The sequence below is a fragment of the Struthio camelus genome, chromosome 5 (genome assembly GCF_040807025.1).
Source record: "Struthio camelus isolate bStrCam1 chromosome 5, bStrCam1.hap1, whole genome shotgun sequence".
NCBI lineage: Eukaryota > Metazoa > Chordata > Aves > Struthioniformes > Struthionidae > Struthio > Struthio camelus.
Window position 1 is genome coordinate 41,659,571 of NC_090946.1, and position 24,067 is coordinate 41,683,637.

The window sequence follows — 24,067 nt, forward strand, 5'->3', positions numbered from 1 at the left end:
CTCCAGAAACATAAACATTATTTCGCACTGGCAATACCTGGCTGACCTGCTGCAAATGACTGCATCGTCAGAAAGGTTGTTTAAATTTTTCTGAGTTGAACTTTTAAAATATAAATACTTTATGTAGGATTTATGTGACATTTTCATTCTGACAGCTTGGCATTTACTGCAAAAGATAGATAACACATATGATGTGTTAGTTTATCACCTCTAAAAAAGAATAACCTTCCCAGACATGCGGAGGAGCCATGTTTGGGCTTTGGGTAAGGTTTATAGCTAGACTGGGGCCAAAATCCTAAACTGGATAAAGGTCGAACCTAGAAAAAATACAAACTTAGATCCACCCTACAATGATCAGGTCACCATCCCCCATCCAAACTGTGCCTCCTACCACCCTCAAGTAGAGCTGAGAGAATCTGGGAACAAGGAAAGAATTAGATCTGAGCTCAAAGCTCAGACTCATCTCTAATTTACCTTTATTCTTAAAATGGAGTAAATGCAAGTCTTTAATATGGTTCCCTATCTTTACACTCACTCACATAGAAAGTTAAAACCAGCACATATGGAAGATTTCAAGCTGGAGGAGGCTGCAACTTCAAGAAACAGAGAGGCTGGAATATTTCAACATGATTTCTTATGGAAGGAGGTGGTAGGGAGGAAGACAAACAAGAAAGGAGAAAGGACGACATAGTAGAAAAATATCTGTTGAAAAAGAGCAGAGTTTAGATGCTGCTAAGATAATTCTCAAATGAGCAGCATACCTCAATTATGGCAGGCTTATCCCAGACGCAGGCAAGATGAGTTTCACGTCTTGTTGTGTAGCTGCTGCAGCCACCTGTGACTTGAAATACCATATCCAAAGTTTGGCATGGTTGGTTTGGCCCCACATGCATTTCAAGACTGTGTTATATCTGGGTCCTTAGAAGCAGCTGCACTAAAACAATGTTATTATCTGATGTGAACAAGCTCTAGCGATCCCATATTATGATGGGCTGGGCAGAGTATGGGAGATAGTTTATGCCAAGTCAATGAATTTAACCTTCTCGGTGTCCTCGAAAGCCACTGTAGTATCTGCCAGCTCTCAAAGGGTCCTTGGCAGGGTTTGAAAAGTCAGAGGATTTCTGCTTCCTCTCTCCTCCTGTTTTCACCTGGCTTTGGGACATATATTTGAGAACCCATCCCCAAGCTGTAAAAGCCCCCCCCCACACACACACACATAGGATAACCTTCGGGCTCCCTCCTGTCCCTTCGAGTATCTGATGGTGGTAACTGGAAAGCTGGGAGCAGCTCCCATCCTGGCCTGGGGCTGAATATGCTGTTTACAACACATTATCAGCTCAGGTGGCATATGAGCAGTCACCTGGGTTTCCTACATAGCAGAGCAGAGCTACTCCTGCGACCCTTGAATGTCACTCCATTGTCCCTCTTGCCATTACTTCAGCCTACTAATGCAATATGACAGATCTGTCCTTTCATGATGGAGGGAATAGCACTGCTCTTTGAATCCAGCATCAGAGAACAGAGAGGACACGATTCTCAAATTTGAGTGCAAACATGGCAGCTCTATGAAAAACACCCTGTACAAAACAAGGCGATTTTGCATCCCATTGCAGACAAACTGTTTCAGCAATGGAGTAGTGGGCACGAGCAGCTGTTGCTCCGCTGTTGCTGAGCTGTTAGGGTTCTGCTTCTGATGTACAATACGGGCACTTTGGGGTGCTTTCTGCGGATAACCCACCCTTGTCCTGTAGGATCTCAATAATTAGAAAAGGCTGAAAATCAGAGGAAGGTGAGGAAGTCCAGCAAACACTTTCCTCCTTCTCTCCTGTCCTTCCTCCTGACCTTCCTCCCTTCCTTCTTTCCTTTCTTCCCTTTTCTTTGTCCCCATCTAAAGAAATCTCCTATCACTGGGAATTCACTGCTGATTATTGTGCAGCCCTTTAGGCGTTTCCTAGGACGTGCCCATGCCACCCAACAAGTCCAGTGAGACATGACAGCACGCTGTCGCAACAGAAGAGGTACGGAGAGGAGGAAGGCACCAAGTTATTTATGAGCCACTACGCCATGTCCTTCGTCTGTGTGCAGAGAGCACTGTCACTAGTAGCCTGGCCGGGAGAACAAAGCTGAGTTGCTTCATTCAGTGACACTAAAGGCCAGGAGAATTTATTTGTCTTCAGCTCCTAAAAGCATTTCAGGATCACCAGTTCCTTTGATTTCTGCATGGTAATATTGCACTCCTCCGTAAGTTTTCCCATAGTAGTTTACACTCCAACTGGCAGTGCACACAGGATTTCAGTCCGATTTTCATGTGGTAAATGAAATGCCTATCACTTCCTGCCTATCACTGTTGACATAAAGCCCTTCTCAGAAGAGCTGAAGCCAGGATCCCTGCTAGTGAAAATTCACATTGTTCTACTGCTTCCAGCAAACCTGTGCTGACTTCTACCAGTCCAGAGCATGGCCTGTGTCATGCTACACAACCTTCCTGTCACATACTTCTCTTTGCACACAAACAAGCTCTTGTTGGTGTTGGATTCTTTGGTTTGCGTTGGGGCTTGGGGAGGTGGAATTAAAGCCAGTAATTAAAGCCAGTCAGAGGAGAGGAATGACTCTGATGGACATTCTCTGCCTTAAGAAATTTGTTGGCCTTTTAGCTGAAATTATCCTTTCTAAAAAATGGCGTGAAGGAAAGAGAGTAAATCACAGAATGAAAAGAAAGCCTTTCCTTATTCAAATAGCCATAAAAAGGGGTGGCACTCTCAGCACGAGCCTTACATTTGTCCTGTGAGGTTTGCTTCTCACTAATTAAATTCACAGCTGCTACTCAGGGACAGGGTAGGCAGCACCTCTGGGCTGTGCTCTAGTCTCTGTATCCCATGGAAAAGCCAAACAGGTTTACATGGAGGTTAATTCCCTAATATTGCAAAGCCCTGCCCTTCACTTCCCTTCCCACCTTTGGGATGATCATACATGACATTGGCATGAAACATAGCACGTTCCTTGAAGCACAGGCAAGCCCCGGGCATGCAGCGAGGAGTCGAGTCTCTCTCTCTGCCACTGACTCCCTGGATGGCGCTGGTCAAGTCCCACCACTTGCCTGTGCCTCCCCTTCCGTCTTTGCAAACTTGAGCTTCTCCCGAGCCCACAGGGCCAATATAGTGTAGTAAGCCTCTGTTATTGTAAGGCTGCTTGAAATCCTCAGATGAAAAATGCCACAGAAACACTGTTATTATAATGGTCACCACTTTGCTCATGAGGCAACTAAAATCTAAAAATGTAGCTTCTTTCTAGAAGCCACTATGCACATGAGTAAGTGCAGAAATAGGCAGCATACATACATGGATGAGTATATATGGGCACACGGGGGAGAGAGAGAGAGCAATGACAGTGAATGTGCTTTAAGCTTTTAGCAAACATGCGCAGAGCCTCGCAGCCCAAGAACCACCATGATGGCAGTGAAAGGTGTGTCACGACTCCCTGTCCCCCAGAGAACGGAGGCCTCCTGCGAGCTCCCAGGGGAGGGTGATTTGTCACTGTCTCCTCCTGGCCTCTTCATTGCAGCTTGAAGAACTGGGGAGGGAGTGACATTTCCATTCCAGTCATGAAATTTCCTTGGCATTGCTCCAAAATCCTAGGAATTCCTAGCAGAAATGCAAATGGCGGGGGGGGGGGGGGGGAATCAAAGCCCAGGACTTAGGATGGAATTATGTAATCGTGTTGTGCCTCGGTTTCTGCAGTCATCTAATGGGATCGACACCATTTTGCCACGCTCCTCAGCTTGCCCAGGTGTCCAGAGTACGGCAGGAGCCGCTAGGTAAGAGTCATACCCTCCCCGACTGCTACGGCAGGCCTGAAAACTGCATTCTGGTATAAGGATATTGCTCCTTGTGGTGTCTCTTCCAGCAGAGACTCTCACCATGTTCTCCATGGAAGGAGAGTGCCAGGAGATTTTGGGGGGAGGGGGAGTGAGGAGGGGGAAATTATTTCTCAGCGACTTTTTCCACCCCGTGCTAGCACCTTCCCAATAGAGGCTGGAAGCAGGCACCTCCTTCGCTCAGACCTCTCCCTACTCTCCCACACGCAGAAGAGAGGGCAAAGGCCAAGCGGCTCCTGCTTGAAGGACACCGGCTCCAAAGGCGCCTCGCCTCGGCTCCTGGCCCAGTCCCGCCCGCGGGACCCCCCCCCGTCCCCCCCGCCCCGGCGGGGCTGCCGCCGCGGGACTGTCGTCACTGTCCCCGGGGGGCCCCGGGGCGGCCGCTCCGGTATTTCCCACTTTCCGCCACGTCCCGGCGGCGGGCGGCGCCCGCGGCTGCATATTCATGAGCCGTGATGTCAGAGGGGCCCCGCCGCGGCGCGGCCGCCACATAGCGCCATTTCTTCCTCGGCCGAGCGGGGATCAGACCGAGCGGAGCAGGCGCCGAGCGGCCGCGCGCCGGCAGGGGGAGACCGTCCTGCGGCGCCGCCGCCGCGCCGGGACCGGGACCGGGACAGCGGCAGCGACCGGGACCAGGATCGGGATCGGGGCCGCCCCGCCGAGCGCGCCCTGCTGCCGCTCGCCCCCGGGGCCGCGGCCGAAGTTGTCGCGTCGCCGCCGCCGCCGCCGCCGCCTCCCGGGGGCTGCGGCCGCCCCCCGAGCCGGCGGGAGCTGAGGGGAGGATGGTGGAGCGGGAGAGATGGAGCTGAAGCGGAGCATGGCGATCCCGCGGCTCCTGTGGCTGGGACTGTGGGCTGCGGTGCTCCGGGACCTGGCCGCCGCCGCAGGTGAGGCGCTGACAGCCCGGCGGGGGGCGGCCGTTGGCCGGGGGCGACCGTTGGCCGGGGGGCGACCGTTGGCGGGAGGCCCCCCGCTGAGGGGCGGCGGCGGGGAGGGGGGGACCCTCTGCCGCGCCCGGCGCCGGCGGCCGCCCGCCCCGCGGGGCTGCGGTGCTGCCGGCGCCGCGGGGCCGGGGGCGGGGGGCTCGGCCCGCTCGCCGCCGCCGCGGCTACAGGTGGCCCGGGCGGGCGGCGCGGCGCGGCCTGGCGCTCGGTGGAGGCGCGGGGTCCCCGGGGGCCTGCCGGGGAGGCCGGGGGCGCCGCCGGCCTCCGTCCGCCGCGGGACATGTGGTCCCGCGGAGCCGCAGCGTGGGGGCTGTGCGCTGCCCCTCGGTACCCCCCGGCTCGGTGCCGCCGGGGAGAGGGGCCCGGCGGCGGCGGCACTCGCCTGCGTGGCCGCGCGGCGGGGAGCGGCGGGCAGCAGTCAAAATACTCTTGTCTCGTTGTTTGCAGAGGCGTTCTAGTATTTGCTTAGCTCAACGCGCCACGGAGGGAAGCCGGGCGCTAAGGCATTCCGGAGTGGCTTTTCGTTGGTTTTCCTTCTTAACTAATTCTCCGAAGTTTCACCTCTGAGTGGAGGCGGAAAGACGGGATGTGAAAGCCTTTCCATGCCTAAGCGGGTCTCCCACTGACTTCACGGGCAGTTCAGGCTCTGCGTTGCATGTGGAGCAAAATATGTGAAGGGACTTTGCTTTGGAAAGATTGCGTGATGAGTTTGATTGCTAGACTGGAGTCCTGAGACCTTTCGCTTAGTTTGCGTTGGTAGACATCTTCCTCTCACCATTCCACATATAACTTAAAAAAAAACCCTACTTCTGTTCCTGGTAATCAAAATATTCAGAGATGGCAAATCGAAAAAAAAAAAGTATGTTGCATATTTTGACAACCAGTGTGTTCAAATGCTGTCAATTCTGTCTGACAACTGGTTGATAAGGAATTTAATATAATTTTATTTCCTAGTAGTCAACTATGCATTTCAACTTCTGCAGCAATTACAGGTAGGCTTGGGGGAACCTATGTGGATGAGATTATTTCTTGCGCTGGCAAGAATGTTATCAGATGAGAAATCAGGAGTGAGAGAGTCGAAGGAGGGAAAGGGTGGAAATTAAAATCCATATTGATGTCCTGTGTGCTCCTTCCTGATACCTGCAGGAAAAGATGCTTCAGCTAAGACTAAACTTTTTTTAAAAATGTGTGAAATTTAGTAAAGATTCCTGACTGGTATTTCTTCCTTTCATTTAATCGTGATGGAGGGATTATAGCCGGGCAATGTAGAGAATTACAACCTAGGCTGTACATTTGTACTCTGTTTTAATTTCCACCCTCATTAATTTGTATGGGAACTGAAACCACAAAGACTCTCTAAAGACACTTCGTTGTTTAGTTTGTGGTTAACTCTTTCGGCAGAGCAGTCTAAGGAAAGCAAAGTAGTTTGCTGTTCCATTAAGGCACCTGTAATCAAAGTGTCTGTCAATTTTTGTGTGCATTTAGCATGCTGGCTGTGTTAGTCTTCTCTAATAAATACAGAGAGCACTGCTATGAAGCTTTCATGTTTTCTTCCAATGTTGTGAGTGGGGAAAGGGAGGATGCTTTCTGGCACACACTGGGACGTGTAATTTGTGTTACAGATGAGTTAAGTAATGCAAGGTTAGATCATCCTCACCCAAGGTGATTAAATCCTTAGCCCTGCAAAAGAGGTGCAGCAGCTAAACTGAAACGATCATCTTACCAGTTTTTCCATGTTTTTAGTGAATTTGCTAAGTTGGTAACAACAGACAGACGGGCAAAAGGCTGAGTGTTGGAAAACAGCCGTTAGTGGGCTGGGGGAACTCATTAAAAGAAGGAGTAAGGTCCTTCTGCTGGTGTGCTGCGATCACTCCCGAGCACTTGCTGCTGGAGACAGAGTGCTGGCTGGTCACTCAGTGCAGGCTCCCCCCCCCCCCCTCCCCCCGTCTCCCTGTTGTTACAACAAAGCTGCAAATGCCCTCAGCAGCTGCCGTACCCTGCAAGGCATGAGCACAGTGGCTGCAGGAGGGGATGTGTTGGCAAAGGGGAAGTGGCACAGCAGAACATCTCTGTATTCAATCCCGGTTCAAACTGTAACAGAGTTTGAGAAGAACAGGGGTGCTTAGTTCACAGCACTCTGGATTTCACAAGTGGCATTTTTCCATCTGGTTTTGTAGGCTAGCAAGATATCCTGTGGGAGAGCTGACCAGCCGGTGAACTGCATAAAGTTGTAATGTATTGTGATATACAGTTGCACGAAAGCAGTGGAATGATGGAATCCTTTTTTTTTTTTTTTAATAAAGGATGTGGAGGCCACTGCCAGCACTTATTATTGAACCAGACTAGACCTGTTCTGGTCTGTCAGTCCTGTACCACTGCATAGGAAATGGCCACTCTCCCTAAAAAAACTAGCTTTACATTTATTTTCCACCTTCCTGCTTTCCCACGGTCTCCTTTGATCCCCTCGTTCTTCCTTTGTATGCCCGTCTTTCTTAAATATACTTACACAGTTGGCTTCCGTGTTTTCTCATGGTAATGTGTTCCATATATTCACTTCTGCTTGAGGGAAACACTCCTCATCCACCCACGCATGCAACAGTGCTCTGGGCCAAATTCTGATCACTTCTGTGTCAATGTAAATCTGAGCAGCTCCACTGGCTCCAGCCCTGCTGCTTCAGAGTCACAACTACGTAACTCTGAGCAGAGCATGACTCTCTGACTGGGCTGAAGGATCAGGGAGGCTCATGCAAGCGTATGCCCACATCACGCAACAGAAGTATGTGTTCTGTAAATAGTTTTGCTCCTCTGTGAGGTGTGCTGTAAAATAGGCTTTGCTTTCATGGGTTTTGTAAATTGCAGACATGCTTTCTGTAATGCAGAGGAACAGGGTATCCTGAATAACGTGGCATAGTTGATTCTTTCTTGTATTCCTGCTCTTTACAAATGCACACAACAGAGCAAGCATAATGATTTCTTAGCAGCGCGGGAACACCCTAGATGAAATTTAAGCTGAGGGAGAGGGAGGTGTGGTACTGTGTTGAGAGGACCCAGTTAGCACTGCTGGATCGCTGGCACAGCGACGCTCCCAGCATTTCTGACCGGCTCTGCCTGGGCACTGCTCTGTGGAAGCGTACTGTGCTGCTGCATGAGTGAGCGCTGAATTGAAAAAAGCCCCAGGTATGGGCTGAGCCTCCACCTTTCTCTGGCAATTGTAATTTCAGTGCTTGCCTTGGATTATCACTTAACAAACACGGAAGAGCAGTGATGAGACTAGTAGACCTCTGTGCCATGTGTGCTGTTAGGGTATGTAATTCTAGACCACCAACCTAGAGTAATTTGCTGTACTCCAACCCCCCTTCTTCTGGGGGTGGGGCGGAGTAGTATTTTTTTTTTAGGTATGAAATTTACAGGATCTCCAATCAAATTAAAGGTGTCCCAGGGTCAACCCGTGAAACTAAATTGCAGCCTCGAGGGAATGGAAGATCCCGAGATGTTGTGGATCAAGGACGGAACAGTGGTGCAAAGCGTAGACCAGGTGTACATTCCAGTAGATGAAGAGCACTGGATCGGCTTCCTCAGGTACAACAGATGCAGAGAAGGAGGAATATCCTGGAATATAGAGTGTTCTGCTGTCAGCTCTATCTATGCAACTGCAGTGACCTCAGCAGGCCAGGGTCCTTAGGGTCTGCAGTTCAGAGTGCTGCATGAATATAACTGAGAGCAGAACTGAAGCCACCCCGGGCTGAGATTTTATGCGCTGGAACCTTATTGATTTCTTGACTACTGCAGTGACAGGTGCTTTGCTAATGCTCCTGATGCTTGAGACGTGACTTCAAGGTGAAGGGATGTTCTTGCCTTGTTTGTTCAACTTGTACTGCCGTGCAGCAGGAAGACTAAGATCTGACTTACATAAATAGGTTTTCTCTCTCATGCTCATTCAGTTTTCCTACTCTCCCTCTCTTGTGCTCTCAAGTCTGACTAAAGAGTGAGGCTTGCTAATTGAAATGAGATTCCCAAGACTACATCCCCTTTCTTAGGGAGGAGTGTTTGTCACCTGAACCACTCCTGAGTCATTTTTGTGAGAAACTTTCCTCATATATATACTTCACAAAGTATCAGGCCTGCCCTACTCAGAGGCTCAAAAACTCATTTCTGCAAAGCAATCTCTATGCCTTTATTTCAGCAGAAGTGGATGCCACTTAGTTCTGAAGGTACCAAGTTAAAACAGACCCCAGGTTCTGCTCTGGCCCTTTCTATACATAAAGAGAGCTTGTACAAGCAAGTATGACATCAGTGTGAGGGCTCGAAATGGCTAACTGACTGAGAATCAGTCATTTGTGAGCTCAGGCTTCATCCCCTCTTGGGCTTCTTGGACTAGCGTAGCTTGGAGTCCCTGATTCCAGGAGCCAAAAGTCTCTGTGATAAAGCTGGTCTCCAGTAAGCACTGATAATTTTACTGAGCACAGATTTTTCCTGCCTTGTAACATTGTTGTGGAAACAGTTCATCTTGAAACTGTACTATTTATCATTTACTTGAAACTTTACTATTTATCTCCTCTCTGTTCTGCTAGTTAAATCTCATTGCCTCTTGGAGTCTCCCAGTCTGATCTCCTTTCTTGCGTCTCATTTTCCTGCACTGAGAATTTTATGCAGCACCAGGGCTGAGTTGGGGTGCTCAATCTAGAGGTGTCCATATTTTTCTCCTTTTTCCTTTCTCCTTGTAAAGTGATCTTTTCTATCACCCACTGTGTGACTTTCTCCTGCGAGCGCTGTATTTCAGAACATGCGGCTGGACGGGCAGGACAGCTGATGCCATCTGAAGGTACAGCTCTGAAAATCAGGCTGTAGTGGGACCATTTTGTGCATTTCAGCAAGCACTCTCCCTTTTCTGTCTTCCATCCTGAGACATTCTCCCCCTTCCCCAAGACAGACTGCTAGCGTTAGAAGAGCGGGCATCAGATCTGCTCAGGATCCCTGCATGGCAGCAGACGCATGGCTGCACATCCCAAGGGGGGCAATCAGCATATGTTCATCAACAGATTCTCGAGTCCCACTGGTGCCTTTGGTAGCTGAGACCTTGCCACTTTGGGACCGAATTCTGCCCTTATTTACCTGTGCATAAGGCTAGCCTAGTGTTATTAAAGGCAGTGGAGCTACTGCAAGTTTATAGTGCTGGAACAAAGAGCAGAATTTCTCCCCTGAATGGGAAGCCTAAAACTTGAATACTAATCAGTCCCCATGACTGCCTTCACTTGCTTGGCAGTGTGAACTCCTCTCGGAAGAGGAGTTGTTGCTGAGCCAAAGAGGACACAGAAGGGTTCGTGGGGTGAGGTCCTGTGCTGGAATAGGCTAGCATAACCCCTTTGAAATCATGAATTGAGAGTCAGGCCCAAGAAATTTTGCCACGTGAAGTGCTCTTAGGAGGGTAACACTGAGTGCAGTCGGACTGCACTCAGTCCGACTGAGTGAGGGGAGCCATTTCTGACCCGTTTATTCCAGCGTGAGGCTGTTACCAGTCCTAGCCCCTAACCTAAGCAAAACTTGTTAGAGGTTTGTGATTTGGAGTTTCCTACTAGCTCAGACATTGTAGGCCAAGCTATTATTCTTGAAGACCAGCTAGAATCACAGTTCCAAATCCAGGAGATGAGCAACCCCTTCCTGTTTTCAGAGAACACAAATTATGGGTTTTCTGCGTGGATATTTCTGAGGAAGGCCTATCTGCTCTACTAAGGATTCCCTCCATTCACTCCAGAGAGGAGCCTCCTTCCTCCACTGGTTTGCTGCATGCTTTGTGCTGGTTGGCTGTTGCCCTCCTCCCCAGAGCTGGCTGCATTTCAGTGGGTGTTGTCTGTGCATCTGGTTGGCCAAACACTTGGAGGGTCCTTTGGGGCAAAAACATGCTTTATCCACGTAAAATATCGATATGGCTTTTGACTTTTTTCAGCTTGAAATCCGTCGAGCGGACAGATTCTGGGAAGTACTGGTGCCAGGTTGAGAACGGGGGGAAGAAGGAAGAATCACAGCAAGTGTGGCTCATAGTGGAAGGTAAGGAGGAGTAGTGCTGGTTTCCTTTCAGGACTGACCCACCGATATACTCTAGGTGGAAGCAGCGGTGAGAGCAGATTGCTCTGGCGACAGGCTTCATAGCTGTTAACCATTGCTGATGCTGCAAGGAGGCAGCTACAGAGCAGGAGTAAGAAATGAAGGGAGAGTGGCTTCAAGGAGAGGAGCTGTCAGTTTATGAGCTCTCTGGTTTCATTTATGCATATTAAGTAGTAAGTGGACGATCCTTTCATGCACTGATGTTTCTTCCCAGCCCCTCAATCCATTGTTGCTTTGGTGTCCAAATAATTCGTAGAATCATAGAATGACTTAGGTTTGAAGTGACCCATGGGGATCAGCTGGTTGAACACCCTTCTCAAAGCAGGGTCACAGGCTGGTTCTGTACATCAGCCAAGCAGGTCTTTGAGGACAAGGTCTAGTTTTTAGCCCTTTTCTCAGAGTTTCAGGGGAAGCACTTCATAGCCATGAATATTCCATGTGGCACTATTTTGCCCAAACGGCCTTCTCTGATGAAGAATAAGTTTTACAGAGTTGCCCAAAAATTGCAGAAGGCAGAGCTGATTGGTGGCTTCTTATTGCCTTATTTCATTTCCCTTGAGCCGTGGTCCTACCAGGCTCTCAGAAGCTGGTAGGAGGAGGATGGCTTAATATTTGGTGAGGAAGTTGACAGGAGCAGCGTATTTGGAGCAAGAACTGGTGTTTTGGACATAATTGGTAACATTCGTCTCTTTCGGCCAGAGCTGAATCAGCGCCCCTAAAAGGGAGGGTGGGACCGTGTGGCAGGAGATGGGGTGGGGTGGGTGAAGTTTTACAGCAAAAGTCTCAGCTGCTCAGAGCCATGAAAACATTCGTAGCAGTTCTCATGGGAAGAGCAACGCTTACCTGCTGTTCTCCTGAATTCCAGGGTTTTGTCCTCCTAAAATTTCAGGTGCAGTTTCAACTGGAGAATATTGTTTACAGTTTAAAATGTTTTCTATTGTGCAGAGTTGCTATTTCTGTTCCAGTTACTGTGGTCTGCTCCAGAGGTGGCTGTATTTGCATGGTGGGTGCTGGAAGAGTAATTGGTTAGCTCCGTGTGCTAAGCAATCTGAAAAACAAAGGAGCCCTTCTGGATATTACAGGCAAAAAATGTCAAAGTCAAAAGAAACAGCTGCAGCTAGATAAGGGGGAGTGATGAGAACGAAGGCCAAAGCTGACAGCAGAATCAGAAGCTGCAAAATGCAACTAGTCATTTTTTTATAAGAAAAACAAGTATGATAGAAGCTAGTTAAACTTGAACTGAGCATGTAATCATGTGAAATGGGAGTTAATGGAAAAAAACTTAACAATTAACAAGTAGTGGTAAGGAGTGGATTTTTAAAAGTATGTCGGCTGTTAGCTTAAGAAAATGCGGAGGAATCAAAAGCATATCAGTCCCACTGGTAGCTCCATACCTATTTCCTGCTTGGGCCTACCAGCTTTGTCTAGAAGCAGTTTACCTTAATAATAGCAATTGTTATATCTTCTCTCTTTGGTGAGAGAGGATCTTTATTCCGATCACATATGCAGTCTTCAGTAGGTTTTGATGTCTTTCAGTATGAGATAAAATACAAATGTAGACCACTGGTGATCTATTTAAAAGCAAGCTAGAATTGATTTCTATGCTATCAAATATCTGTTGCTTGAGATCCAGTTATGTCGTCCTTATCAGGCAGAATTTGTGTTGATGGAGTTTGACTGTGTCTGTAATACAGCTAAAGTGTTTGATCTGCTGAAACTCTCCTCAGAACTTACAAAGACACAGTGACTTTGAAACCAGTTCCAGTTTTGAAACTAGATTCTGGCCTTGTGGAAAACATGATAGCATTTGATACCTGGAGAAGTAATCTAAGAGGCATACTGCTGAGTGTGACCATCTTAAAAACTAGGATAATGTTTCTTCCAGAACTGTCCTGTTGAAATCACACCTCTCACTATGTGGCTGTTCCCCATGCTAGTCCCTGTTGTGGTTACAGAACCATTGCCCCAGCCAGTCCTGTGTGGACATGGCCCCTTGAGTTAACGCTGTCTGAACAATGAGATGTAGAAGAAAATTGGCCCAGTAGGACAGGTATTAACTTGGAAGAGGGACTACACTGGCTCATTTCTGGCAGTTGACTGCTCTGTGCGTCTACTGCGCAGCTGTGGAATGAGGGTGCCCTCTCTTCCTTCCCATACTAGGGACTTAGGCAGCTAAGTGTGTCATGGACTGCGCAGCACCCAGACAGCATTGCTATGGGGCGGTGCATGTGCCTGAGCTGCATGGATCAGCTGCACTCCCTGTGCCGTGAGAGTTAGTGTACTCACTGCGGCCTTGTCTGATCTGCACAATTGCTCCAGAAGTGGGAAAACCTGCTGCATGGGGCAGCATTCTCTTGAAGGCTCGCTCAAAGGGACAGCAGGCAGGAATCCTGCCCATGGGTAGAAGAGATGGTAACGTTTTCTCCTCAGAAAAGGAAGGCAAAGTGGGCGGAGGTGTCACAGCTAGTATCTGGAAAGTTTATTCACTTTTATTGTTTATATATGATGGCAATAAAAAAATAAAGTAATACATGTAAGCAAAAGAAGAACAGTAAATCATGATGATGGGTATACCTGTCCTGAGCATGAACCTTTGCACAAACAGGCATCATCATTCCTTTTCTAAGCAAAAATATTAAGTGACCTATTTTTAGGCCTATTTTAGTTTGTTCATTTACCTGCCACTCTAAAGAGGTGTGTGTAAAGGTGGAGAGGAAAACCCAAAGAAACTGTCACCTAAAAGATACAAACAGTGACTGGATGGTCAGCAGAAGACTAAAGACATTGCTTTCATTTGGGATGTAAGGGAAGTGTCAAGCATTAAGCTTCTAAATTTGTATTTAGACACTTATATTAATCATCTGCTTTCAGAGGTGCTCAGGATCTGCCATACTGACGGGAGCCACTTAAGGCTGTTGTCTTTGTGGCTAAAGACAGATAGTGTAAATGAAACACTCAAATGCACAATATCATTGGTTCCTCTGTTTCTCTGAGGTACTGTATCAACATTTTCAAAACAGTCTTTCCCCAGCTGAGAAAACTTTATCTTTCATTTTGGTGCAGACACAGTCAGTAGCTCGAAACTGAAAGTTTTGAGTATAAAGGGGACTCAGCATTGCTGTGGGCCTTCGGCTCTTCCACGGGTCACCAAAATGCACGACTGCAGCTCTGCAGGGTCAGCGTCCACTCTGGTGCCCGGTGAATTTTGTGTTGCTGCTCTGGAGCAGTAAAACCACAAGGGGTTTGGCATCGCCTGTGAGAAGAACCACATCACTTGCTGTGTTGAGTTATACTCAGCTATTACCAGTTTAGAAATGACCCGAGGCAGTGCTGCTGCATCTGCATTTTGCTCTGGATGGCTCTGATCTAAGGCCTGTTGTACCAAATCAGAATCTTTCCACCACAGTGAACAGATACTTATCAAGAGAGCGGTGTCCCTGAATAGCCCTCAGCTCTGTAACAAATTATCCCTAATTCCAAGGCAGCCTGCCTCTCTCGGTGTTTGGAGCATGCTGGAAGGTCATTCAATTAAGCTGTGAAGAAAGTACTGTAAATGATGCCTGTCTCACCAGGGGAATTCTTTCCTCCTTCATGGGTTTGTTACAGCAGCTAGTTCAACATGTTTACAAGATTCATTTTTTAAGGCATGGCAAGAAATATCTGGAGCTAGATTAGGTATCTTTTGAAAATGGTGACAGACACTGCTAGGATTCCTGGCTGTTGCCTGTGTAAACCCCAGTTTCTCCAACTGATAGAGAATAGAACCAATGCTGCCATTAAAAGCTCGTTTATAGGGGAGTTTTGAAGGAGACTCATTCAAAGTCAGATTTTTCAAAGGCATTTTGGAAAACAGGAGCGTTTCTTTCTCTGACTTCAGTGGCAGTGGTCATTCATGTCCTGAGGTTATGTAGCATATCTGACTGAGTATTTTTGTGAAGGGCTTGGAGAGAGTCAGATTAGGCGTAGGGGCAGATGGGTGTCCAATGCCCAACACTAGAGGAAATAAACAAGAGAGAGAAGGAACCTTTCCAGTTACTATCACTTGTCTGTTGCTTTTCTAGGTGTGCCTTACTTTACTGTGGAGCCTGAGGATGTGTCCGTGTCCCCTAATGTCCCATTTCATATGGCCTGTGCTGCTGTTGGTCCCCCTGAGCCAGTGACAATTGTCTGGTGGATGGGAGACTCTAGAGTGGGGCTTCCAGACATCTCCCCCTCCATCCTAAATGTGTCAGGTAAGGCTGCTGCTGATGCAGGAGATCTCTTGGAGTCTCAGGAGCGTGGAGAGGGAGAGGAGGAGAGAGTCTCGTTTCAGTACATGCCCAGGGACACTGGGTGGCCACATAGTGTGAGAATGGTCTTTAGCTTTACACTGAAGGCTGAGAGATTACAGTCTCATGCACAACCAGGTCACCTCCAGGGTTGATCATTTCCCAGTGTGTTTTGCGCTGGCATGTAGAGCACAAGCTCTTCAAGAGCCTGGGTGGGGCTGGCACTGTGATAAAGCTGCTACTGGAGAGGTGATGCGTGGTCACATTGACTTTTGTTGCTCCACCTCATGGAGGCTGATTTTGTTTTATTAAATGATTCTGCTGGTGACATGTGGCTTAGGAATCTAAAAGTCTGCACTTGTAAGAGGTGCTACTTCTTCCTTCCGTGCACAGCCATGACACATGCTGCTTTCCCCTCTTTCCTCTCTCTTCCCCCCTCCTCTGTTCTTGCAGGCACCTGGCCGCCTCATGTAGTTGTTTGACGCTTCTAGAGTGGCTGTATTGATGCTGAAGTGGGCTGATTGGTAGCCTCAGAGAACAGAGTTTGTTCCAGAGTGGGCATTAGGTGCATAGTTGGTAAGACTGCCTTCCGCGACAGCGTCTGCTGAAGTACTCAGGAGCCAGGACATGACTGTGCCTCTCTCCAAGGCTGCTCTTAGAGAAGGGACATGCATACCTATCAGGACCTGATTGCCCCTATTCTTGTAGTTGCCTCCTAAAGGTAACTTAATTCTAGTTGCCCAACAGCTATATGATGCTTCTTCTCTCTGCTGCTGTTTTACTATACTCAACAGCCCCAAGCCAAAGTTGAACCAGCAATTTAGAAAGAAAAGGTTTTATGACTCAGATTCATCTCTGGGGCCTCTTCATTAGTGTTAATACAGTTACACTCAGGAGGAGTTTGTTTCTGTACATCTTTGACCATCCCTTGAGCCACCCAATCCCATTAAGCCTTCCCTTAGAACCTAATTTATATGTAAATCAAAACTTGGTTTGTGATTTGCAATGGTTTTATCATCTGCTTCCTCTCTTGTGTTACCTCTCTATGCTGTTCCAAGTTGGAAATGAAAATTGCTCCCTTATGATATAATATCTGCCACTTGAAATGGAAACGGAAAAGATTGATAATCCAGAGGGGAAAGACAATAAAGAAAAGTCTGCCTTCCTCCACTGAACTCATCCCATGATGCCTCACAGAACTTTTGTTGTTGTGGGGCAGTGATACAGGGACCTGACAAAGACTCTTAAAGTGAGCTGCTGTTACATGTATTTTTCACTAGCATCTTTCTTTGCCCTTTTCTCTGCCGCTCCAAACACACAGGAGGCCTTGCTCATTCGGGATAACATTGTTCTGAGAGTTAAACTGGAACATGTCTAGCTATTTCTTGGCTGCAAGGGAATCCATGCATCTTCTTTTTGCACACAGCCTCAGTGGGTAGGAAGTTAGGTGCTGATGGATCTGAGATACCTAACCTCCGTTACGCAGAAGAGTGCACAGCTCTAATGCACTGAGGTGCTGGCTTTTTTTTTTTTTTTAACCAGGAGGAAGATTATAAAGTTAATAATCTTCTTGACTGGAAACTCCATTCTGAATTGCTTAGAAAATTGTCTCTGTAGCGTTCTTTGGGATTTCCTTTGAGTGGACCTTGTTTTTGCAACATAAAACATGTAACGGGGCACAAACTGGGTGGTCAAATTGCCAAAGCATGTCAAAAAAAGCCTATTGGTAGGAAAGCAGGCATTGCTGGCAAAAGAAAGTATCAACTTGTGAAGAAAATAATGATAAAATACTAGCTAGTAAGCAAATGTTTGAAAGGTTCGGCAAGCAGTTGGTTTGCTAAAAGGATTGCTGCGTTTGGAAAGTGGTGCTGACAAAAGGTGCCAGAGAGCAAGGGGATCTTGGTATATAGTGTGTTTTGCACCTTCTTCAGGGCTGGATTGCGTTTGGTTCAGTCTTTGGGATGTGCCTAGCATGTCAGGTGCTCCTCTGCTCTGCTGCCTTGCCTCCAGCCAGCTGGCATGCTTCTTCAACTCTGGTTCACTCGGGCTAGTGGAAGGAGCTACAATGTTTTGCTCTCGCTTTATAGCAGGCCCTCCTCTCTTCACTACGCCTTTTTTGCAATGCTATCAGTCTAAGGTACTTGGAAGATGAATCAAATGGCGAAGACAGACGCTGTGCAAGCTCCTCCATGCAGCTTTGAGAAAGCTTTTCCCTCCTAAACTGCGTGCCCAGCTAGTGTTTCCTGTCACTAACTTTTCTCACATAGAGCTCCATGAAGCAACTGAGGGCCGAGTAGAGTGAAGACAGATGCTAGATATGCTTTTCCAGGCAGCTTTGCAAATGCATCTCTATTCTGATTAATTACCAATACCACTTTGCATCTTGGAGCAACCAGACATCGGTATGATGCCATAGTCAGGCTCTAAGAGATAGCAGGTGCTCACTGGAGACAGGAAGCGTAACCCTCTCTTGTACTGTATGATCACTGGGAGGTGCCTCCATGCTGATGCAGTGGCATTTTATTTTTACTTCCATCGTGTGTTTGCAAAAATCAGATGCAAGGCAAGGGACAGGTGGGCATTACCTTGAAATGTGCAGCCTTTACTTGGAACCTCACTTGGGTTCGTAGCCCAGTGAGAAGATGGTTGTTGCTCAGGTTGTGGTGGTGCTCAGGTGGCAGGCTGATGTCTGGGTTGTATAAACGCCATTTATTTATACAGGCATTGTATAAACATACGGTGCAGCACAATCCTTGCGCCAGGGGAGCTCACCAAAATGGAGTGCAATGACCACCAAGAAACAAGGTGGAGGCTGAGTGCTGCAGTAATGAGAAATGGACATTCACTAACCAAGCGCTGTGATCTACTCTTCTGCTAGATTCATCCTTCTTTTTTAGTGCTTTCTGAAGCTCCGATGGAAGCTCTCCTACACTGTCACATTCTCTCCATTAAAAATGTAGTTGGCACATTAATTACATTCAAATCCACGTGCCTTTGATTGGCACCCTGCTCAGCCCTCCAATTGCCTGTATGGCATGAGCTGGATGTTGTACATAATTGAAATTCTGCTGAAGGTTTGAAGCTGGATTATATAGCTGTTTGTGTTTCTTTTCCTTTTCTTGGCTGATCTCCAGGTATTAATCAAAGCACAGTTTTCTCCTGCGAAGCTCACAACGTAAAGGGATTATCTTCATCTCGGACAGCCACTGTTCAAATTAAAGGTGAGCGAGTGCAAGAGCATGGGCAAAGGAGGAGGGATTTGCCCTGTGGGGAGGGAAAGGAAGGCTCCTTAATGCAGGGGGCTGTATCAGAGCTGCTTGTGAACAGCACTGGTTCAGTCGAAATGATACAGAGTGGTCTAATGGCTGCTTCCTGCTTGCTATGCAGGGCTGTATCCCTGTGGTGAAATTGGCTATTGAAAATAAAACACATCTGATTCAGGAATGGAAACATGATGTCAAATAACAGATTCTCCTCGAAAAGGAGAGAGTCAGAGCGTTGAAATTGTTCATGAGAGATGTAGCTGGATATGATCTAAACAGTAGCTGGGGAAATCTTTCCTTCTTGGAGATAGATGGGTCTTGTTAGAGCTAAAGAGGCCATTACGTCTGCTTGCTTCTACTGGCATCACGTTAGATGCTGAAAACAGACAGGAAAGTTGATCACCAGTGGCCAGTAAAACCCACCTATCCACATTGGTTTTATGGATTTTTTTTGTTCTTTGCCCTTTAGAAACTCATGCAAAACAAATAATTCCTAGCGCTTGTATGAGCAGCTGCCATTCTGAGTCCTTGAGCCGATGTCACATTTCCTCTGCTCAGCCAGGTGACTGAAACAGTGGGATAATCAGAACAGTCCTTCCCCTTCTCTTTGTGTTGGGATACTTCTGCATTTGAATTCTTAGTCATGCTTTAGTGTGCGTTACATGACATGATTATCAGTTCTAGGAGAGACATGTCACAAAAATCATTTGTTCCAAGTGGTAGCTTGTTGCTCAGCCTGAATAAGAGCAACCATTTATGTCTGTACCAGAACTCACAATTGTATTAGCTAATATGCATTAAAATATAGTTTAAAATCCAAGTGTAGATCTGCCGTTTCCAGGATGTATTTTTCTTCAGGACAAACATTGTGGTTACTGCTATGCCAAGAATGCAATACGCTGGATTAGTATGATTTATAACTTAATTTTAAAACATTTAGAGTTGTTGCCTTAAAGGCTTGTCAACACAGGGGAATTAGTTATTGTGGAATATATCTTCTATGGATATTTTTATTCTGGGATGGAGTTTAGTTCACAAAGCTATTATGCTTTAAATTCTCACCAATCCATGATCAGAAATAACATTTAGCATAAACAAGCATTTTTTCTTTTTTAATGTTAACACAGATTTTTAACCATTAATAAGATGATGGGGCAAAGGCCTCGGAATTCTCATATATTTCCTAGAAATTACATTTAGCCAAAAATGCTCCAAATGCTTCAGGGTCAATCATAGCTAATGAACCCACACAACCCACTTGAGAGAGACATAACCATCCCCCTGTTTTAGAGCTGAGGAGAGTGAGATTAAGTGATTTGCCAAATGTCACATCAGGATGTGACATCTCCTAGAGATTAAAAAAACAGGATTTTAAATGGCATGTCCTAGGCTGCAGTTACAGAGGTTCTAACCGTAATACCTCAAAGACACCTTTAAAAGAGTAGTTATAAACTTAGGGAAGTGAGGACATTCTTTTAAAGAACAGGAACTTGGAGATCCTGTCCAACTCATGTTAAAATTAAAGCAAAGCTCTCAGGGATGCATCAGTGGGAAGAGGAGTTGGCCCAGATAGTGCTCATTTAGTCCTTGATCCTATAAACATATGGAGACTTCAGTGGAATTACTCCTGGGAGTAGCTGTCTGTACATGCATGATCAGGGCCTTCCTCTCTTACACAGATTAATGTGCTAATGAGGACTCTGAAGTCTTTCTACAATTTATTAAACAATTTGTTTCTTCTGTGTTTCCAGAGGCAAACATTTTTGCTAGGACACTTTCAAACTGTTAACATTTCTTCAAGTTTGCTGCTGTTGTTGTTCATTATCTATTCTCTGTAGTGCCCACAATGTGCTGGGTGTACTCCAAGGAGAAAATTACTGTTATTGTAGCCCACAGTCCCTAGTTGTGTACAAAGGCCCATTGTTCCAGGCACTCTACAAACACACAGGAAGTTAACTGAAATTATCTTAACACTCAAGCTGCTGTTTTCGGACTGGCTATGCCCTCCTTCATGTGTGTGCCTGAGACTTTTAGGATCATAGCCCTTGTTTCACAGCACAGCAGAAAACACAGACAGTGAGAACTTTCTCCAGCCCCCAGTGGGGAAATGTGTCTGTCCCTTCTACACATAGCACAATTGTGAGAAGATGCTAGCAAACTAGCCCTCTTTAGGGGCTATGTGCGTTACAGAGTGGATGTGTTAGCAGTTGATTATTTGTTCTGGCGGGCATTATAGCCCATACCTCATTTGGGCTTGCGGTCCAGTGTTGAAGAGAACTTGTCACTACACTCGCAAGCTGTGAGTGTGTTTGCACAAGACTTGAATTAGGGGCAATATTTCAGTGATATTCAAGTTAGCATAGCTGTGAAAGTAAGCCTAAAACCAGCTTTTTTTTCTCCAAAGAGATTACCAACCTAAATACCCAAGATCAAAACGGAAAGAAATGAAACAACCCAGAAAAGCCTATGTTAATTCACAAAGACCTTTCACTGAAAGGCAGAGAAATCACTGCACCTCTCCTATCCTAGACCAGTGCTCCTCTCCCCTTCCGTACCGTGCACGCATGCACACACACCTCCCCACACCCCCCCCACCCCCCCCCACACACACCCCCACACCGAGGCACGCACACACACGTATACGTGCACACTAAAAAAGAACCAAAAGGTGAGGAGAGAGGTTGGTATTCATGAAGCTGGTAATTTTTTCAAGAGTGAGGTGGACTAAATCAAAAAAGAGATTCAGGAGTGAAAAAGAGATGTTGAGAAGAGGAGTAGATCAGGAAAATACAGAGTAACTGTGTGGAATTACAGTGGGAGGGAAAAGAGCAGAGGGAAACATTGTGGGATTCTATCAGTGAGTCAAGGAGATTGGATTAATGCAACAAAATCCTAATGGCCCCTGCAGAGATGGAGGTACCTGGACAGAGTGAGAGCAGAGGAGCAGCGCTTGGTGCTGCTGTGTGGCAGTACGAAGCGCAGACGTTTGATTAAATGGTCCTGACTCTGCCATTAATTTGTGGTGTGATACCAGCCACGTAATTTATACTCCCTTTGCCTCAAATTCCCCCTCTATAAAATCAAGAGTGCTTTCTGAGTTAGTCACCAGCCTGGAGAAAGCAGAGCTTTTAATTCCAGCTCTGGCCCAAAATGTTCTGGGAAGGGTTTGTAGTGGACACCTGGAGGCAGCAGTTTCACAGTCCAAAGTGGTCGGCTGCAAATCCAATTGGAAGGTATTCTGGTCACTTCAGTAAACCACCCTTCAGTTTGTGCTGGCAGAGCTGTTTTGGGGGCTGGACTGAGAGCCAGGGGAGGGATTTTGAAGCCCTAATTTGGTTCACAGTTTAGGTCCACAGACAGCCATGTCAGCAAGGCTGGGTCATGCATTGCAAGGTGTAGGGAAGAGGGCTGAATGGTGAAGGTGCAAACATCACACAAGAGCATTGCTATCAAAGAGGTCAATTGCTGTCTCTATGTATTGAGCAAGTGTGCTGGACTCCTAAAGAACGGATGCAATACTTGTTCAATGTTATGATAATAGTTTCATTCACAACACTCAGGGACACTCTCTGAAGATGTTATATTGCACCAGTTTTGTTGCTGTTTTCATTACCTGATTTCTAGCCTCAAGGCTCTGTCCATTTCCATGTGAATACCTGCTCCCTTCTGTGTATGCTGAAAAGCTTCTTTGTTTCCTTTATAGCCATGCCTCTCCCCCCTCTCAACGTAACTGTAAGCCAAGTCACCAGCAGCAATGCCAGTGTGGTGTGGGTGCCGGGATTCGATGGCCGCTCTCCCCTCCTCTCCTGCACTCTTCAGGTATGGGCCCTCCATGCTGCCCCTGCCCTGCAGGGAGAGCGGGACTCCCCTGACCACATCGCTGCTTGAGCTGTCTGTCACTCTCTTAAACTGTTTTGTAACAGCATTCAGATTCTCATTCCACAGTTTTAAAACACAGAAGCTTGACTGGATGCAACTTAGGGCGTGTGCAGCTGCCAAACAGCAGCGCTAGCTTTGAGCATGAGCTAACCAGCTAAGGTTTGAGACTGGCCTAATTCTCCTTCCCAGCAAGTTATCACATCAGTTGGTCCGTGGCAGCTGCTGCTATGCAGAGTCTCACACAGCAGCACATATAAAGCACATGTCACCCTATGGAAAGTGACTTTGCGTGGCTGCAGGGTGATTGCACGTTCTGTTGACTTGGAGCAACTAGCTCATGGTAACTTGTTCCAGTGCAGTGCAGTCATCTGAGGTGTTGTGCTACCTCAGCCCTGTGCTTTGCAATGCCAGAGGAAACGCTGGGATCCAACCATACTAATGAGCACAGGGGATGAGGACCTTGAGAATAGAGGGCCTGATACAGGGAAGATGGGGATGATGGAAGCAGGAGATAAGTTGAGCCCTTTGGAGACAGTCTGGCATATTTGCGTGTTTTAGAGCCCTGCCTCTAAATCTTGATTGGGTTTTACATTACCCAAGACCAGTTCTGCCCCAAAAATTCAAGGGTGATGAGATGCTTTAGCTCCAGCTGGTGCTGAGCGCCCAGCATTTCTGAAAAACTGCAGCACTTAACTGAGGTTCCTAGAAACAATGATACGTGTCCAACTTCAGGCAACGTTTGTTTCTCGCGTTACACACTTAACTGTAAAATCAGATCAAACGGCTTGTACCCGAGTCACAAAAAGAAATGGTGATTCCTGAAGCAAGCGGAACAAGGAGAGCCAGGCACATTCCCAGTGGGTTTATCTGTCAGGTGCCAGTAGTGGGCCCCTTTGCTTTCCCTACCTGATTACAGCACTAATGTGGGCTGGAGTGGAATTTCTGCGGGGGTGTTGCCAACTATGTAGACAAGGAAGGATTATAAGCACAAAATATGCTGGAAGCAGCCAAGCTAATTTACTTGCTCTCCTCTTTTATTGGGGGAGGTGGGGAGGAAACCAGAGATTTCATGCTCTGATGTTTATTCCCTTTCATAAGTAAAAGAAACCATCATCTTGATTTAACTCTCTGGCAGAAAGAATGCCTGAATATAGCTGGCCCCAGTCTCTGTTTTTTGTTGCTGCTTCTGTTTGTTTGCTGTTCAAAATGGTTTTCTTCCTCTATTTTACAATGCCGAGTTAGCTCCAGTTGGAACAGTCTATTCTCCCCGGTTGTCATGCTCTTCAGCTTAAGCAATGCTAATCTCCTGTGTTTTGAGCGTCTCCTCACACTTTTTTGGGCAGGGAGGAGGTACAGATGCAAAAGAGGCTGAATGAGAGCAGCTCAGATTCTGCCCGCTCAGCAGTCTCTCCCCCTTTTCTAAGGCACACAAACTTTTTCCTTCCATTTAGGAAGGATGAAGTGCCCGTGTTTGGATCTGGGGGCAGGTTAACTTGGCACTAATCCTCCATTGACAAAAAGCTGTGTTCCTTGTGGTGGTCTTTGGCAGCTTAAATGCCATGGTTCATCTTCACTGTCTCTCCCATGGCTCTGTTTCTGTGAGAGTCATTGACCCACATTTCCATGTGAAAACGCACATGCTCCTGGCTCCCAGTGAGAGATTGATTGTACTTCTGCTAGGAGCCCGCAGAAAGCCAAGGGGGTGGGGGTGAGGCTTGGCGCTGGTTCCCTGGCACT

General features: G+C 47.1%; 1 protein-coding gene across 6 annotated transcripts in view; it reads left to right on the forward strand.

Moving 5' to 3' along the window:
• Positions 1 to 3,757: 3,757 nt before the first annotated feature.
• Positions 3,758 to 24,067, forward strand: part of TYRO3 (TYRO3 protein tyrosine kinase) — a 43,975-nt gene continuing 23,665 nt past the window's right edge. Inside the window, exons 1-6 of one of the 6 annotated variants that reach the window (XM_068945942.1) lie at positions 3,758 to 3,814; positions 8,214 to 8,397; positions 10,763 to 10,863; positions 14,982 to 15,152; positions 18,323 to 18,409; positions 22,155 to 22,270. In XM_068945942.1, coding sequence (XP_068802043.1) covers positions 8,216 to 8,397; positions 10,763 to 10,863; positions 14,982 to 15,152; positions 18,323 to 18,409; positions 22,155 to 22,270 — 657 coding nt within the window. In that variant the 5' untranslated portion in view covers positions 3,758 to 3,814; positions 8,214 to 8,215. Of the gene's footprint in view, positions 3,815 to 4,569; positions 4,762 to 7,332; positions 7,351 to 8,213; positions 8,398 to 10,762; positions 10,864 to 14,981; positions 15,153 to 18,322; positions 18,410 to 22,154; positions 22,271 to 24,067 lie in introns of those variants that run through there. The other 5 variants (XM_068945941.1, XM_068945943.1, XM_068945944.1 and 2 more) reach the window with 5 other exon arrangements.